Source organism: Diadema antillarum, unplaced genomic scaffold (assembly GCF_040938485.1).
Source record: "Diadema antillarum isolate AM-2024a unplaced genomic scaffold, OU_Dant_1.0 seq00001390_RagTag, whole genome shotgun sequence".
In the NCBI taxonomy this organism is placed as follows: Eukaryota; Metazoa; Echinodermata; class Echinoidea; order Diadematoida; family Diadematidae; genus Diadema; species Diadema antillarum.
Window position 1 is genome coordinate 829455 of NW_027272145.1, and position 16129 is coordinate 845583.

At 39.0% G+C, this 16129-nt stretch overlaps 1 protein-coding gene across 1 annotated transcript in view; it reads right to left on the minus strand.

The window, feature by feature from the left end:
* Positions 1-16129, minus strand: part of LOC139708930 (cytohesin-1-like) — an 80122-nt gene that overhangs the window by 32024 nt on the left and 31969 nt on the right. Inside the window, 4 exon segments of the mRNA XM_071620894.1 lie at positions 2548-2696; positions 3249-3361; positions 5534-5614; positions 13627-13745. Coding sequence (XP_071476995.1) covers positions 2548-2696; positions 3249-3361; positions 5534-5614; positions 13627-13745 — 462 coding nt within the window.

Here is a 16129-nt window from a genome sequence, read left to right on the forward strand (position 1 = left end):
CTACATAATTAAAATATTTCCCTTCTACTGCTCATGACGTCGTTATCAAAGGTTCTGTATTTAATCACAGGAACTTCCGTAGAATAGACCTGGCTACTCTTTCATTCTGAAGAGAACAGTAAAAAGTTGTTATCGTGCCAAGGTCACCAAATGATAATCACTGCAGAAAAAAATAAAAAATCATTGCAGTTGACCATGCACTGAACAAGACTTTCTCCAGACAATAGCCATCATTATTAGGAGCCATTTATTAGATACTTCTACCTACCAGCACAACAAATTACAGTTATCCCCCACAAGATCCATCAATTTTGAAAAAAATATCAACAACAACACACAGAAACAAGCCAATTTCAAGGCAAGCACGATCACATTTCGATTCAGAATTTTCTAGTTTGAAAAATTGATCTACTTCATGAAAGTAGATTGCCCAGGAGATTTTCTCAGAGCATGGATGAAGCACCAAATCCAAAAGAGTTGTAAGAATGTGAAAAAATACTTAAATGAAATAAATGAAATAAAATTTGCCACAATCTAAAGGATGGTATTCAATCAATTAAATATGGCCGACCACCGGCACCATGAAACAGCTACATACATGTAAGTCTTGTGACCGAAGCCATCCATAATTGCTGGTGTGCAAATTATGGCTTGCGATGTCATTGAGTTCAATTTTCATCAAAATACAAGATTTCTGCAAAACTCCGTTCCAAACTAGATCAAGGACATTATACCATACTTCCTCTATGACGAAGCAAGTTGATTTGTTCTCATATGAAAAAAAAGAAAGAAATAAAACAATAAAAGATAAAATCTTGAGTATGACATATTTTGTTTAGTCATTGTGGCACTATGATTTCATGGTCCAACAAGAGAGTCATTTGCAACTTTCATTATACTGTAGCTATTTATTCAATTGATTTTGAACAAATTTATGCTAGTCTATTCCTTTAATTGCAATAAAAAAAACTTAATTTCTTTTTTCCATTATCCCTTGGTCCACATTGTCAACACAGATTAGGAAGAAACACCATGAGTAATAAACTCAACACATACATGTAATGAATGAATTTTTTATTGAAATTTGGTAAAATATGGATCAAAATATCACTGCTGTGTTTACATTGTGTTATGGAGTTTCTTTTTCACATGTAGGACAGATGATGAGGATCGGGGGTGTTATGTAGAAAGTGGAAGTTGTCATCTCTGATTTATTCATATGCCGAGAAAGAACCCACACGATATTGAATAACTGACTATGAGTGTGATGAATACTGCTAGCTGAACTTTGGCAAATTCAAGCCTGTGACCAGTCTTGTGTTGGTTGTGCTTCAAATCCTTTCTCTGCTGCATTCTTTCCATCACTGGGTGCCAAATGCTCTCTTCAAATTCATTAATTCCAGATGAAAGCAAATATTTGAGTACTTCGTTCGAGCTAATGTTTGAGCACCTAGTTTTCGTGACTTCAATTCTTCATCCTCCCTACGTTTCATTTGGCCTATAGAAACAAAATTAAAATTATTTTTTAATCGCTTCAGAGGATCGCACAACCAAAAAAGGATATTAGCTGACTGACCTACATCCACAATGCCAAAAATGCAATTAGGCATTCTTGTTTCGACACTGTTACCTTCACATGTGAGATTTATGGATACCTGAAACTAGATTCCTTACAAAGATATAGCTGTTCATAATGAGTTGCATACATATTACTGTTGGATGTGAAAGCAATATGTGTGGAAAATGAGCAAGGTCTGTGAGTTTGTCATTAAGTTTAATACAAGCAGCAGTGTGCCAGATTTGTAAGAGTCTAGCTTAAAGTCTCTGATAGATCTAAGCTGACATAATTCATAAAATCCATCTCTCTCTCTTTCTCTTGGTACTCCTCTCTTTTCTTGCCTCAGTCTATCTTCCTTTCTCTCTTGAATTCCTCTCCCTTTCTTTCATATTCTTCTTTATTTTTTATCTATCTATCTCTCTCTCTCTCTCTCTCAAAACAATTTTTCTTAAATCTCTTTACATCTTTCAGTGCCTCCGTCTCTCCCTCCTTCTCCTCTTTCATCTTCCCATCTTTATATCTCTCTTCTCTTCATCATCTTCCCATCTCTCCATCTCTCTTCTCTTCATCATCTTCCCATCTCTCCATCTCTCTTCTCTTCATCACCTTCCCATCTCTTCATCAGCTTCCCATCTCTTCATCATCTTCCCATCTCTCCATCTCTCTTCTCTTCATCACCTTCCCATCTCTTCATCATCTTCCCATCTCTCCATCTCCCTTCTCTTCATTATCTTTCCATCTCTCCATCTCCCTTCTCTTCATTATCTTCCCATCTCTCCATCTCCCTTCTCTTCATTATCTTCCTATCTCTCCATCTCCTTTTTCTTCATCATCTTCCCATCTCTCCATCTTCCTATCTCTCCATCTCCCTTCTCTTCTTCATCTTCCCATCTCTTCATCTTCCCATCTCTCCATCTTCCCATCTTTCTGTCTCCCTTCTTTTCAGGAGTACCCTTAGCGATGGAAGTGGAGGTGATTGAGGAGTTTACCTTGAGGAGCTCCTCCGGAAGATCCCCGCCCTCGTTGATGCCCCGATTCATGTGGATGAAGCGCTCCAGGTTGGGCTTGTCCTTGACGTTGGGGTTGTGGAGACTGGTGTTCAGCATGATGATGGCAAAGGAGAGGACGTAGCAGGTATCTGAGTGGAACACGGCAGGGAAAGTCAGTTGGTCATTCTCTGGCACAATGATCATTATTTTTCTCCATGGCAACGGCTCTTCTTCGGCATGTTTCAAGGAATGTATGCCATGACAACCCATACCACAAGCCCAGGGCCCGTTTCATGCATCTGATTGGCTGAGAGCTAATTTGTCATAGAAATGTGGCAGTTGTTCCTGACAACAAGTTTTATGAAACGGTACCCAGACAGATCATCTTTAAATCATCCATCAAATCATACTGTAAATATTAACATTATTGTCATCAATATCATCATCATTATCACCATCTTCTTCATCCATCATCACAGTTATAAAGCATTTTAATGTACCTTGGCTTCCCGTCAAAATATACATATAGGATCCTACATAAATTTACATCTGTTATTCAATTGTCATTGTATGTGAATCCACTCTTCATATATGTTTTTTAACGTTTAATTTGGTATCTAGGCAAAGTTTCATGATGGCTGTGATAAAGAAGAAGAAGAGAAAGGAGATAAAGAGAAAAGTCTTCTCCGCGCCCGCTTCACCTGTTGATTCAAAGACGCCGGGGTTGGTCTCGCAGTAGCGCTTGGCAAAGCACTCCATCATGCGGTCGATCTTTTGCGCCTCGCCCGGCAGACGGAAACTCCATAGGAATTGCCTGCATTGTGAGGGATGGGGGTAGAAAGGGCGGGTAAGAGGGGGGTAGAGAGGGGGGGTAGGGGTAGGGGTAGGGATAGGATCAGCGAGAGAAAGAGAATGGGGGCTTATAGAGTGATGGGTTTAGGAAATGAGATTTGAGTGTAACCCACCCCAGGCCATGCCAGACAGCTTGAAACAATGGCTCCTAACTTGTTTGTGTCTTGTCTGAATACATAAATATATTCAAATCAGGTTGGGGTGAGAGGTGGAAATGGGTAATGAATAGCTAGTGTGACCCCAAGGCAAGAATTTACCACACACCATTAATAGTTCTTTCCTCTTCAACTTCAAAGGTTCTAACCTCATTTTCCCAGACATGATTAAAAAAAAAAAGAATAAAAATCTCACCAATTTTAAAGGGTCTGTACAGTTCTGGTCGAGGTGAGGATTTAGCTTTTAACGTTTTGCGAGATATTCAGAAACCACTCTATGAGATGTCAAAGAGCATGCAATTCTAAGGGGCATCAAAAGTTTATTCGATGAAAATCGGTTTCAAAATGGCCGAGATATCAAAAAAAAAAGGTGAAACAAAGAGATACTAATAAAAGGCGTGGCCTGTAGTACTATATTATTATCACTTTTTTTGGATATCTCAGCCATTCGAAAACCAATTTTCATCAAACAAACGTTGAATCCTTCATAAAATTACATGCTCTTTCATATTTCATAAGAGGTTTCTCATTATCTCACTTAGAAATGTAAACACACATGAATCCCCACCTCAACCAGTATTGTACAGCCCCTTTCAGTTTCATTAGCAGAAATCATTGGATATTTCAGCATTTGTTAGGTTTTCTCACTCCATATTTCAAAACTAAGGAATGAGAGTATGAAACGATAGTTTGATTATTTATTTTAGTTATTGTAAAGCCATCTTAGCATTAGGCGTCGTGATGATAAAAAAAAAAAAAAATTATCGTATTTCTCACATCAATGCAACATCAAGGGAAACAGTGACATTATTATCAAACAAGCATCACAATATGGTATGATATGATTCCTTTCATATTGTTATTGATGAGCTACAACAGTTTCACATAAACCCCCACTGTTTATTTTGGGATTTTTTTTTTTATCTTTTATTTTTTGCACCTTGTCATGACCTGCCTTGTTTTTGCTGACAATTTTTTTCTTCACTGTCAAACTTCTGAAACCTTATTTCTTAAAAGCAGTTTTGTCTACACATAAAATGTAGCATTTCCATGACCTTTTTCTGACAATTATTCGGAGATTCGTTTGAGACGAGAAAGGGAAAGTCGGGGAGATCACGGGAGTATTTCCCAAGATGATTTGCAGGCTTTCAGGCAACAAACCTACTTCCTTTACCGACTTCTCCATAATCTTCACCTCCTCCCACTGACACGTTTCATCAGTCCGGCCTGTTGTTTTTGCCTGTGGCAATTTTTGATCTGTTTTTTTTTCTCCCCTCCTTCAATAACTATTTCTACAACAACCAACACTGCAAACCAGACACAAGATTCTTTTCCAATATATCATATATGTATGTGTGTGTGCTTCTACTTCTGTGTATATCAATATGTACCATACACAAAGTAAACTCTTTGAATGAGCTGACAACTTACTTAAACACACTAGGACCTCTTTATATGAAGAGAATATAATGTAGGCTTTATACAATTTATACCTACTCACAGAAGGGGACCAATGTATGATTAAAATGACTGGGGGTAAATAACTCACTGTGTCATGAAGTTTTTCATACATATTCTACTTCATACACAAGACCTCTCTGGTTCCAAGGTAACCATAGGACGCATTAAATGCTAATTTAAAAAAAAAAAAAAAAAACTCAGAAATTTTAAGGGATAACTCAGTTTCTCCATACTGAAACAATGTGGAAACCCAAAATCAAATCCATTTTGATAATTAAACGTCCTTTGCAAATGTATTGGACAAAAGTGATACGATCATGGAGATAGGGCTAACTGCTTGATCAAGCTAATGAAATACCAAATATTCCATACACACACAAAGAAAAAAAACCTCACATTTTGTTTCACAACATTACATTCAAAATGCTTGAATGTTGGGGAGTTATATAATGGATTTCCGTAATGCATGCAGTGCAGTGAGTGCATCCATGCTTCACAAGTTGTACGACGATACTTACCTGAGTGCCTGTACCAGAATCATGTCTTTGAACTCATGGAGAGCTACAAAGGCTTCTAAAACATCCACATTGAAGTCTTTTCTGTGTGTTTGGCGGAAAGAAGGAAAGGATTAGAGTGGCATTATTAACCATACAGTACAGAAAACATTTGCAAGGCTATTCAAACGTAACATTATTGTCATCAGTGCAAATCAAAAAGTATAGATCAGCGTAAATGCATGAGGTTTGCAAAGATTAACTGAACAAGCAGAAACCATGTTTCACGGATTTACAAAGTGCTAAGTGCTTAACAATAGCAGCTAGAAGATAAAGAAAAATACAACAAAATTTTTCTTTTCACATCAGAGTTGTCAGATGCAAAGTAAAGCAGTCATCATACTGTATCATATTAAAATTCATCGTGGCTTGTGGGTGAACAGACTAGATCTGTAATTGATCATAAGTCAATCTATCAAGTAGAAATATTTCTTTCTTTACAAAACTCCTTTCAAAGGCTAAACAATACTCAGATTATCTGATTTTAACAATTTATGACAAACAAAACTTAACATAAACTTCTGTGATGCTATCACTTAGTGTCTATTTTTTAGTCTGAATTCCACGAAATCAGGTATGACATTTCACGAAAAAACCATGACGACAGATTGAATATCATTTCATATGAAGAGACAATGGAACCTTACACTCGACTCAGGTCATTATCAATGCCAGAGCCTTGTCATAGCAAATGGTTGCAAAGAATCATTTGCAAAGAATCATTTGCATGTGTAACCTAATAATTATGTAGTACAAAGAAAGTTCCCATGTATTGAAACGCTTTCAAGATCAGTACGGGGACATTTACAGATGTGCAATCTTCGCGGTATCCTTGGCTTTGTGTAGAACGAAACAGAAACATCTCAAATTATCTCATTAAATCTAATTGATGCTATTTTCTTCTCTTTCTTTCTTTTATCTTACCATAGACAATAAACCACTGGACACTCGCCACAATGAATACCAACTTGCATCATATGGCCTATTCAACACTAATTTATCTTTTGTTTGCATTCTACTTTCACAGAGCCATTCTTAATGTCCAAGTCTGATCAGAAGGATCATGGGCCACTCCCATGCTTGTTGTTTAATTCTCAAGTACTTTACTGTTTCACTCATATAAGTGGGTCAAAATACCCTTCACACCAAGTCTAATTTCAGTTATCCATTCATCACCCCTGATCTCTATTATCCCGATATGGAATGGCCCACTACTGTCTTTGCGTTTTGAGAGCAAAAACTTTGCTATAAGTACAGTACAAAGCAGTGATTCTCTTGCAATTATTAGAAAATCAAGAAAGTCTGGACATAAATGTTCAACACTAAAATACAATTTGTGAATAGTAAATCAACAATGCCTTTACATGTACCCCAATACAACTTGCTTGAAAGTATATGCTGAGCATGTTCCTCACTTATCCGGTAATATCACTTATCGCACGGCCATCAGCTCCGACATGGTGAGATAACAGGTTGGACACTACTTAACTGACCACACATTCACTTCAACAAACCTGGCAAGTTCTACAAATTGTTTCAAAGAAGAAAAATAAAGAGAAGAAGAAGAAGAAGAAGAAGAAGAAGAAGAAGAAGAAGAAGAAGAAGAAGAAGAAGAAGAAGATGGAAGCTCTTGCATTGAAAGTGGGTAATTTGATGCCATCCTTTATACAATGAACTTTCCCTCACATAGCTGTGTAACATGACCACAGCGGATCGCTTGCTTTATATCGTCATGGAAGCCACAAATATTTTGCAGGGGGAAAGGGGGCAAGTGTGCCTGGTATCAAATGACCGAAAACATATTTTACAAGGAAGGAGTTGGCGATGTTTTTCCCCCACGTCATCCGTGCTTGAAGAGGGAAAGGGGTGGGGGCAACAGCCAGGAGTTAAAAATGTGCAGCAGGCCTACAACTGTATTCAGTAAAGCTTTGCACGCAAAATCGCTGAGGACACAAAAAGATATGGAAGCAAAGGACAGGTTCCCAGGACAGTATACTTGCATCCACCTACCTAATGACATTGATCATGTGAGGTTTTGAAACTCTAACTTTGATTGCAAAATTAATTTTGGCACCCCATCGCACCTCTCTCCCCCCCCCCCCCCCACCTCCTTACAGACAAAAAGTCATGAGAATCCATCCCAAGGAAAAGGTTGGGTGTGAATAATAGAGTAGCCATAATGATAATGCAGCATATGGGTGAAGGTCTGTGCAGAGTTACTTAACTCACACGGACAGTATGACCTCCTGAACCCTAGCGATTCTTTTTAATCTAATCTGGCATCATGTGAGCCACCCAAAGATAGCCATACTGGTCATGTGACAGTCACATCTCGTGTAACCACTCCAGGCTTGAGCCATATAAAATAACTTTAAAAATATGATCTATTTCTTATACATGTATTCAAATAATTGATTTTTCCTCAGTCCTGGATAATACACAAGGATATGACATCCCTGGCACACCATGAACGAAACCATCAAAATAAATTTCTTTTTGACAAACACAGCCAAAAAACTTGACAAATTGATGATGCTCTATTCACTCTACATGATGGGAGAAGCATAACAGACCATATTGCAGTAGCAGCTTGTTTAAGGCTGCGTTTGTGTAACTCGAGAGAGAATCATGTTTCAGAACGTGTTTCAAACTGCGTTTACGGACGTGGTATGAAATGCGACTCTCGGGGTGCTGCATTTATCCAACCATCATTATAATCACAATTTGAGTATTGTCACTGCACAGCTTCTTTGCAGTGTTTGACCTAGGAAGTAGAGGTCAACTGCGTACTAGCAAACATGCCTCAATCATTAACGCACAAACAATGGGTAGAAAACACAAATGGCACGCACTTTTCTCCACAACCAAAAAAAGCTGGAAGTTGACCTAGGCAATTCGGAGGTACAAATGCATTTCAAAACGTCATTGAGTTTATCTACTCGCAGAAACGGAATCATGGTCTCAAACGCATTTCAAATGCCTGCTTGCATGGTCGTTCAAATTGGTGTTTCTAAACGTGTTTGAAAATACGGTTGCATTCATCTATTGCCCGAAAATGCCTTAAAATCTGACACTCAAGTGTCCACTTGGGGGTGGGGGGGGGGGGGTGCCCTATGGCAGAAGAAAGCACAACCAATAACAAAACAATCCCATCAACTCCTGTATGAGTGAACTATGCCCTCGTGAGGAAAGTCTTTGTTCAAAAAAGAAAATTATGATAAACAAAGGACAGAAACAAAAATAGAGTCTTACTCTTGTTCTTGGTCGTGGAAATCTATTTTAGCCCACCCGCTTTGCCAAAATAAGATTATTTTTACCTCGAGAACAACAGCTGCATGTAGAGCAGTCTGGGCACAAGTATCAGGCCAGGCCGGTTATGCCCTTACCCGACTAACGAGCATACACGCCACTCGTGCAGGTGCGGCTGAATTTCTTGTCACGCTCTTTCATCCGAATTTCCCGGATCATCATCCATGCAAACATATCTCTTCTAAACCAGTCATACTGTGAATAATTTCTTGGCAAGATTTGCATGTCCAGCCTTTCAAACAATTCTATGACATCAATGAAAAATGACTTTAAAAAACAACGACCAAAAAATAGACAGAAAACTCTTCATCTCAGGCAAAACTTCCCGCAAACTCTTGTCTGTTGCTATTTTGGATCAATGATGCATAATTCTGACTTTCGGCCAAAACAACCGCAGTCTGCTAACTGTTCCACTTTGGCATCATAAACTCCCACTATAAAGATAAATGAATTACCATGTAAGACATTTATCAGAGATGACACAAACTGTACCATCACAACTGTTGAAATACACCTTTTCCATGTCTGTTGTACAAATATGTCTTTATGAATAGAAAACAGTTTTTAATGATGACTGTATATCTACAGCAAAATTTTGCACTGTAGAAAATCATGGCAAATTGTATAAACTGAATAAACAAACAAGGCAGGTACACAAAAAGAAGTTAATTTGTTTGAAGAATATTTTGGGCTTTTATTCCAAGAGAACGTGGTGGTGAGAATTTTCTCACCTGAATCACTGTAAATGCTGATGTACTGTAAAAGTTGATATTTGTTAAATGACAAGTGGATATTTGGGGCTTATATTCCCAGAGAACGTAGTGGTGAGAATTTTTCACACCTGAATCATTGTTAATGTTGACATACTGTAAAAGTGGAAATTTTCACAGTGGGGTATTTTTGCGCATTTCATGCCACATAAAACTGGTGAAAAAAATAAAAGCAGTGGTCGAATGTAGATCTAATCGTATTCTATATTTTGATTCTGCAGAATTGCAGAATTAAAAACATACGTGAAATTCATCTTACCCAGCCAAGCGTAAAGAAATTCCACCTTTACAGCACTGCATAACATTATCTTTGGTCACTGCTTTACATTATGAATCTAATACACAATCGTGCATTTCCATTCTGCATACTGTCAACATGTCAGGTTGACATTAAAAACAGAATATTCTTCGTTATCAAGTTACATCTAGTCAAACAATCTCGCGACATCGTTGCTCGTTTCACTGTTTCGATTCCTCCTTGCGGGGGAAAATTCTGTTGTTTTTCTATTCGCATGTTCTCAGGGTACCATGTGCTCGATTCGTTGGCGAGTTCAAGCCGCCTTAGCCCGAAAGAAGCAATTAGGTTCAAGGAGGAAGAGATAATTCTCAGAAGGATGACCACTGCGCTTAGATTACATCTGTAGGCAATCTTTACCATCACTGATCAAAAAGCAAAAACATATTATAAGGAAATCTTCCACTGAAAGAAAAAGTAATAGAAAAGAAACAAGCACACAATACACAACACAAAACGAAGCGAAACATGCCTCCGCACTTTCCCTTCAAGTAACATGAAAGAGGACATCGTGGAAAGTACGTAAGCGTGGCTTAGACTGAGAAATAACTCCAAAGATAAAATTCAGAGTCTAGACATCTCCAATGAGATTTCATTCTTTGCCCCTAACCATACTGATGTGATATATCAAAGTCAATGCAACATTCTGGAATACTACTGTACAAATTCAACCATGCTGTTGTCATTTTTTTCTTTGTTCTTTGGGGGGGGGGGGGCAGGGCAAGTATACTAGCAACATTTAAAAGAGTATAAAGGGTCTTTCCATTCAGTGATTCATTGTATAATTCTTCCAGTTTAGTCAGGGCAATTTAGAAATGTTCTTGGCGCTTTAACTCAACAATTAGTCCTCTTAATTGCATGTACATAAAAAAGTTGATTTATATTTTCCGTGGGGGGGGGGGGATAGGGGTAGGTGATGAGGTTTCTACGACAATTTGACAGTCTATTCCATTTAATAAATCATACATTGTTCCAGTAATAAAAAATATATATATATATATATATATATACATGTAATTTTCAATGTGATGACATATTATGAACAATAGCACATCTCAAATAGAATGCCACAATTACATTTTAAGTACTGTTTTCCTTATCAAAAGGGGCTTTTGACAAGATTTCTACTTCCACGGATATATAATGTATGTGTGCGAGTTTCACTCAGCGGACCCCCATCCCCATCCAACCCCCTACCCCGAGCTCTGTTCTCTCTGTTCATGTGACTTCGGCACTGTCTACGACGCTTCCTCTCTCCTCGCTGGCAGAACAGTTGGTTTTATTTCGCCTTTCCCCGTCCAAGCTGTGTGACCGAGTGTTCTATTTCTGGAATGAGGGAGCCACGCGAGGAGAAGACGACCTCACCCTTTGCTGCAGACAGATTTTTAGGGTAAAAAAGCTTTTCTTTGGAAAAAAATATGGGAGTAAAAAAAAATCCTCTTCATACTCTTTACACAAGACTTCTCTCTCTCTCTTTTTACCCCTCCCTCTTCACCAATCACAAGGGGAGAGGCCCCAAGGGCTCAATAATTCCTCCATTTTTTTTTTCTTGTCCAAATCTGACAGGAACTCGAACTTCACACTTGGCACATCTCAGACTACAAAGACTTCAAGTGAATCGGCTGACACAATATCTTCACCATTTTTTGCAATTAAAAGAAAAATAAAAAGATCTCAGTGCTTTTTCTTCGAAGTATTATAGTACATTGAATTGGCAATGCAAATATGTCACAGTGATATTTGAAGCGCGAAATGCGACGAGTTTTTCACATCATTCGGCGAAACTTGCCTGTGAATTTTCGAGCATGGACGTGGGGTATCAATTCTGTCAAATCATTTGTGTACCTCAGGAATATGAAACAATGTCCCATGAGATCGTAAATAAATCACAAATCACACTGGTGCCTGATATTCACATTTTTGCAGCAAAGGGCTGTTGCATTTTTATGCATTTCATGGCACTATAAATCATTCTAAACAATTGTGATAAAATTCAAAGACAATGCCTACATAGGTAGATTCTAGGCTTTTCTAGTGTGTAAGTGTGTATGCCTGTATGTGTGGGCGTTTGCATGAAGCAGTTGATGCAGTCAAAACAAAGATTCGTTGTTTGCGGTTTTACCAAGCGGCAACACTTCATACAAACTTCCTATCCCACAAGCCCTCCCAAAACATTTGCCCAACTCATCACTAATTCTGACTGTCAAATTGGCAATGTTTCAAAGACTAAACATACATGTGCAAGCAGCACCCCCTCACCTTGGGTATGTGCCTCTTGGAGAACATCTATCTATAAGCCTATCTCCTAATTTAGCACCCACGAGTATGACAAATTTAATCTTGTCAGCTGATCTTGCCTCTCCACAAGGGAAAAGAAAGAAAACAAAAAAGAAAAGGCATAAAACAATTTGCCTGCCTGCCTGCTTGCCTTCACCCGTAGCCAAAATAGTCGCAAGGCACGAGATCAACACTGGCATTTGCACGTCAACTTTTTCAGATGGAAAAGATTATTTTTGTTATGAAAGAAGAAAGTGATCAGCTTCATTCTTCCCTCAGTTCAATTAACAAATTTCCAGAGATACTCTTGTATGTTTGAATATTAGTTGCCACATTATTCTTCACCATTAGACTAGAACAAACAAAAAGAAGAAAAAGACCAAATATTGAACCCTGTGTCTTTACAACAATTCTTGGCGAAACATTTTTAAATTCATCTACAACTCAAGAATACTTTCTTTGGTAATGCTGCCATCACATAAAATGACTTCAGAAGCATCCCAGTCCTTCTGAAAGTTTAAACTTTTCTAGAAACATTGGCTTTCATTCTGGCCCGGACAGAATAATGCGACGAACAGAGCCTCATGCTATTTTCTAGTTGTTCATTAGAATCTTGGATGCTGTGTCATTTCTTCACGATATCTTTTGCATCTTGTTACTCACAAGCTTTATAGAAGAGCAAAGGAATGCATCTAGGACAATCAGGTGTTATCAGAATGGCTGAGGGCAAGACTACGCTGTAAGATCTTCCATATCACAAGAATGTGTACGGATGTACTTTTCTCGATCCATCTTGCATCGTATACAGCTGTAGGTATGGAGCAAAGGCTTCTTCCATCATATAAGTCTTTCCAGAAAGACCTTTTCATGTCTTAAACACATTTCCAGGAGCAGAAGCGAGACAGAACCATCAAATCAGCAGTCAAATAACCATGGAAGCAAATTTTGAACGGTCCACTGTTGTGCCATAGTACATGTATTTAGCGAGTCTAATTTTTCTCACATCGGGACTTCTCAACACTTGCTTGAGTGGTTAAATTCTCCACTGGGGAGTACTGTCATAAACAGAGAAATATATGCTTGCACATCACATCCATTTTTCGATCACAGTTAAAATTTTTGTGTGTTGTCAAATTCATGAATAGCACCGTACTTGCAAAATTCACAAAAGTATTGACTTGAAAAATATATGGTATATACAATGCTTCACAGGTGTTGAGCTGGTTATAAGTTTTTGCTTGATACCAGTCTACTCTTGCTCTACATGTCATTGATCTGTGTCCCTCATTTCAATGCATTTATCTGATATGACTTTGAGCTTTTTTCCATCAATTCTTTCATTATCATACATAGAGTCCTCTAAAACTGCCCCATGCAGCTGGGCCAGGATCCATCCACAATCTTACCTTTCCCCAAGGTAGTCCCCTATAGCCGTCTTGTTCAGGCCCTCGCCCTTGTACAGAAACTGGGCCACTTCTTCCGCCGTGTTCTTGAGCAGGTTGTTCTGAATCAGGTACTCTATGCCCTGTGGGACGGATGGAGGATGGAGGATGGAGGATGGGGGGTGGGGGGGGGGGGGGGGGAGACGGAGAGAAGAAGGAAGGGTAGGAGTGATGTCCGGCAGGAACAGGAGGAGGAGATACGGAGAGACAAAAGGGATTGAGGAAGGGAAGGAGAGGGGAAGAGGGCAAGGTGAAAAGGAAAAAGAGGATTAAGGGAGGGAGGAAGGAATTTAGAGAGGTGGGCAGAAAAAGCAATAGGTAATAGAAATCAGAATGAGATCAAAGAATAGAAAGAACAGCGAGTCACACAAAGGGAAATGTGAAAAAAGTGGACAGAGAGGTAAGGAAAAGGAAAAATGGGAGAAAATTTGGTAAATGAAATGACATAGGTCATAATACTTCATAAAAGGACATGATACAGACATATTTCACATAAATAAACATGGTAATTAATGTACAGACTCCTATACAAGCATACCTCATTACGAAACCATGTACTACAAGGTTAGGTCAGATCAAGGTAATGGGTCAGATCATAAAACAATGATTCCAACAGCATACATATTGCACAAGAATGACAAAAGGTTGAGGAACCACTTCTGTTTTATCTTTCTCTTTCTACCTTGATCTTTTCTCAGCACAGAAAAATTGCACAGGTGCAGTTCATGAAAAATTTTGATGGGGACTTGACTGTGATGTTAGTTGCTGGAACGTTCACTGGTACAACTAATCTCAGACCTTTAATTTTCCTTGTGAACACCTCTTATCAACTATCTAACAAATCAATGGCAGGTGAGCGGATGCCTGCAGTTCCACTTTTGAACAGGTCTAGAAGCATTTGGAAGAGTCCCTCACGGGTTGCCTGCTGCAACTCATGATGCTCCTGACAACAATCAAGGAGCATCATGTTTTGGTTGTCATGGTAACCATCCTCCCCTGACATTATGTTGCCTGGGAGCTGACTACAACAAAGCAGTGCACCTGGGCAAAAAATGCAGGGTGCTACAAAACTCATTTTTCTGCTTTGCCTGGGGCATTCTCCACTCACTCTAAAGCAAAAATTCCCATTTATGCCAATTTGAGCAAGCGAGAAAAACATCTTTCATAATAAATGCTTCGATCTATTGAAAGACTGATAACAATAATCCTGTATGTTGCTCTGATCTCTCAATCTGTTCAGTGAGTTAATTTTGTTTCTGATCAATGGTTATTTTTTTTTTCTCCGAAAGTCCGAGTCAAATCTTATGATATTTATCACAATGCCAACAGCCCTTGTGTGTGTGCATGAAATGTGCATGAACTTACTTTCATTTCCTTTAACTCCCCTGAAACCACAGATAGTTACTTCATCTTCATTCTCTGTCATACATGAACTATTTTCAGTCTAAACCGCGCTTTGAAATATACTCCACTTGACGCTGTTCCAAACTGCTTCTGAAGCAAGTCTCCACACGGACGTTTCAGAATCTTTCAAAGACAAAGGATTCCTTCTCACCAATTTTAAGTCCATCCATTCCACAAGTGTGAATCTTTTTTGACGAAGTACGAGCAAGAAAGGGGTAAAAGAATATTCAAGAGCAAGGAGCAGTTCTCTTCACCCTGCTCATGAAATATAATCCATAAGTTTTTTCAATCTCTATGCCACTATCTACCGCATGCTACAAAATTTGCTTACAAGTCTGTGTGTTCCTACAGGTTGAATTAGAAATCACTACGGTGTTTTCTTTTTTTCACGTCCTGTGTCATCTTTCTCCTACTGACAGGAAAATCCTGGCAATGTGCAACAACAGCTGCACAAAGTCTAGGAACAGGACACCGAGCATTAGCGCCAACCGAAGCGATAAGCCATCACGACTGGACGCGAAGGCAGAGCGGGCAACTTCCCAGTAAATGCTTCCAGCTCGTGCATCTAGACAAAAGTCAAAAACTAAAGGTTCACATTGTCAGGTTTCAGGACTGGAGATAGAAAAGCCTGACTGTAAAAGCAATGGTTGGGTGTAGTGTCTTTTTTTTTTAACCAATATTCCTTTATTGTACCACTCTACTACATTCAGCTTTCATTTTTGGATGTTGCTCAAAACAAAACTACACCACATCAAGGACATATATATTGAGCCTTATAGGTGCATAGAGACCGATTCGGGTTCGTTGAGGGCAGCAGACAATTTGTGGCACTGTGCATAGCCATTAGCTCATTTTGAGGTGTCTTAGCCGACCCCCCCCCCCCCCCCCTCTTCTCCCCCACCCCCGGGCAACATGTTTATCACGCACTTGTAACAAAGGTTCGCACACTAAGCAAGCGTTCGCGCGCTCAGTACGAGACGCCCATTGGCTATTGTAAAACAACCATGCATCAGTTTTTCATTCCGCACGCGGAAGGGGGTGGGGGAGAGGGGAGGGGAGGGGG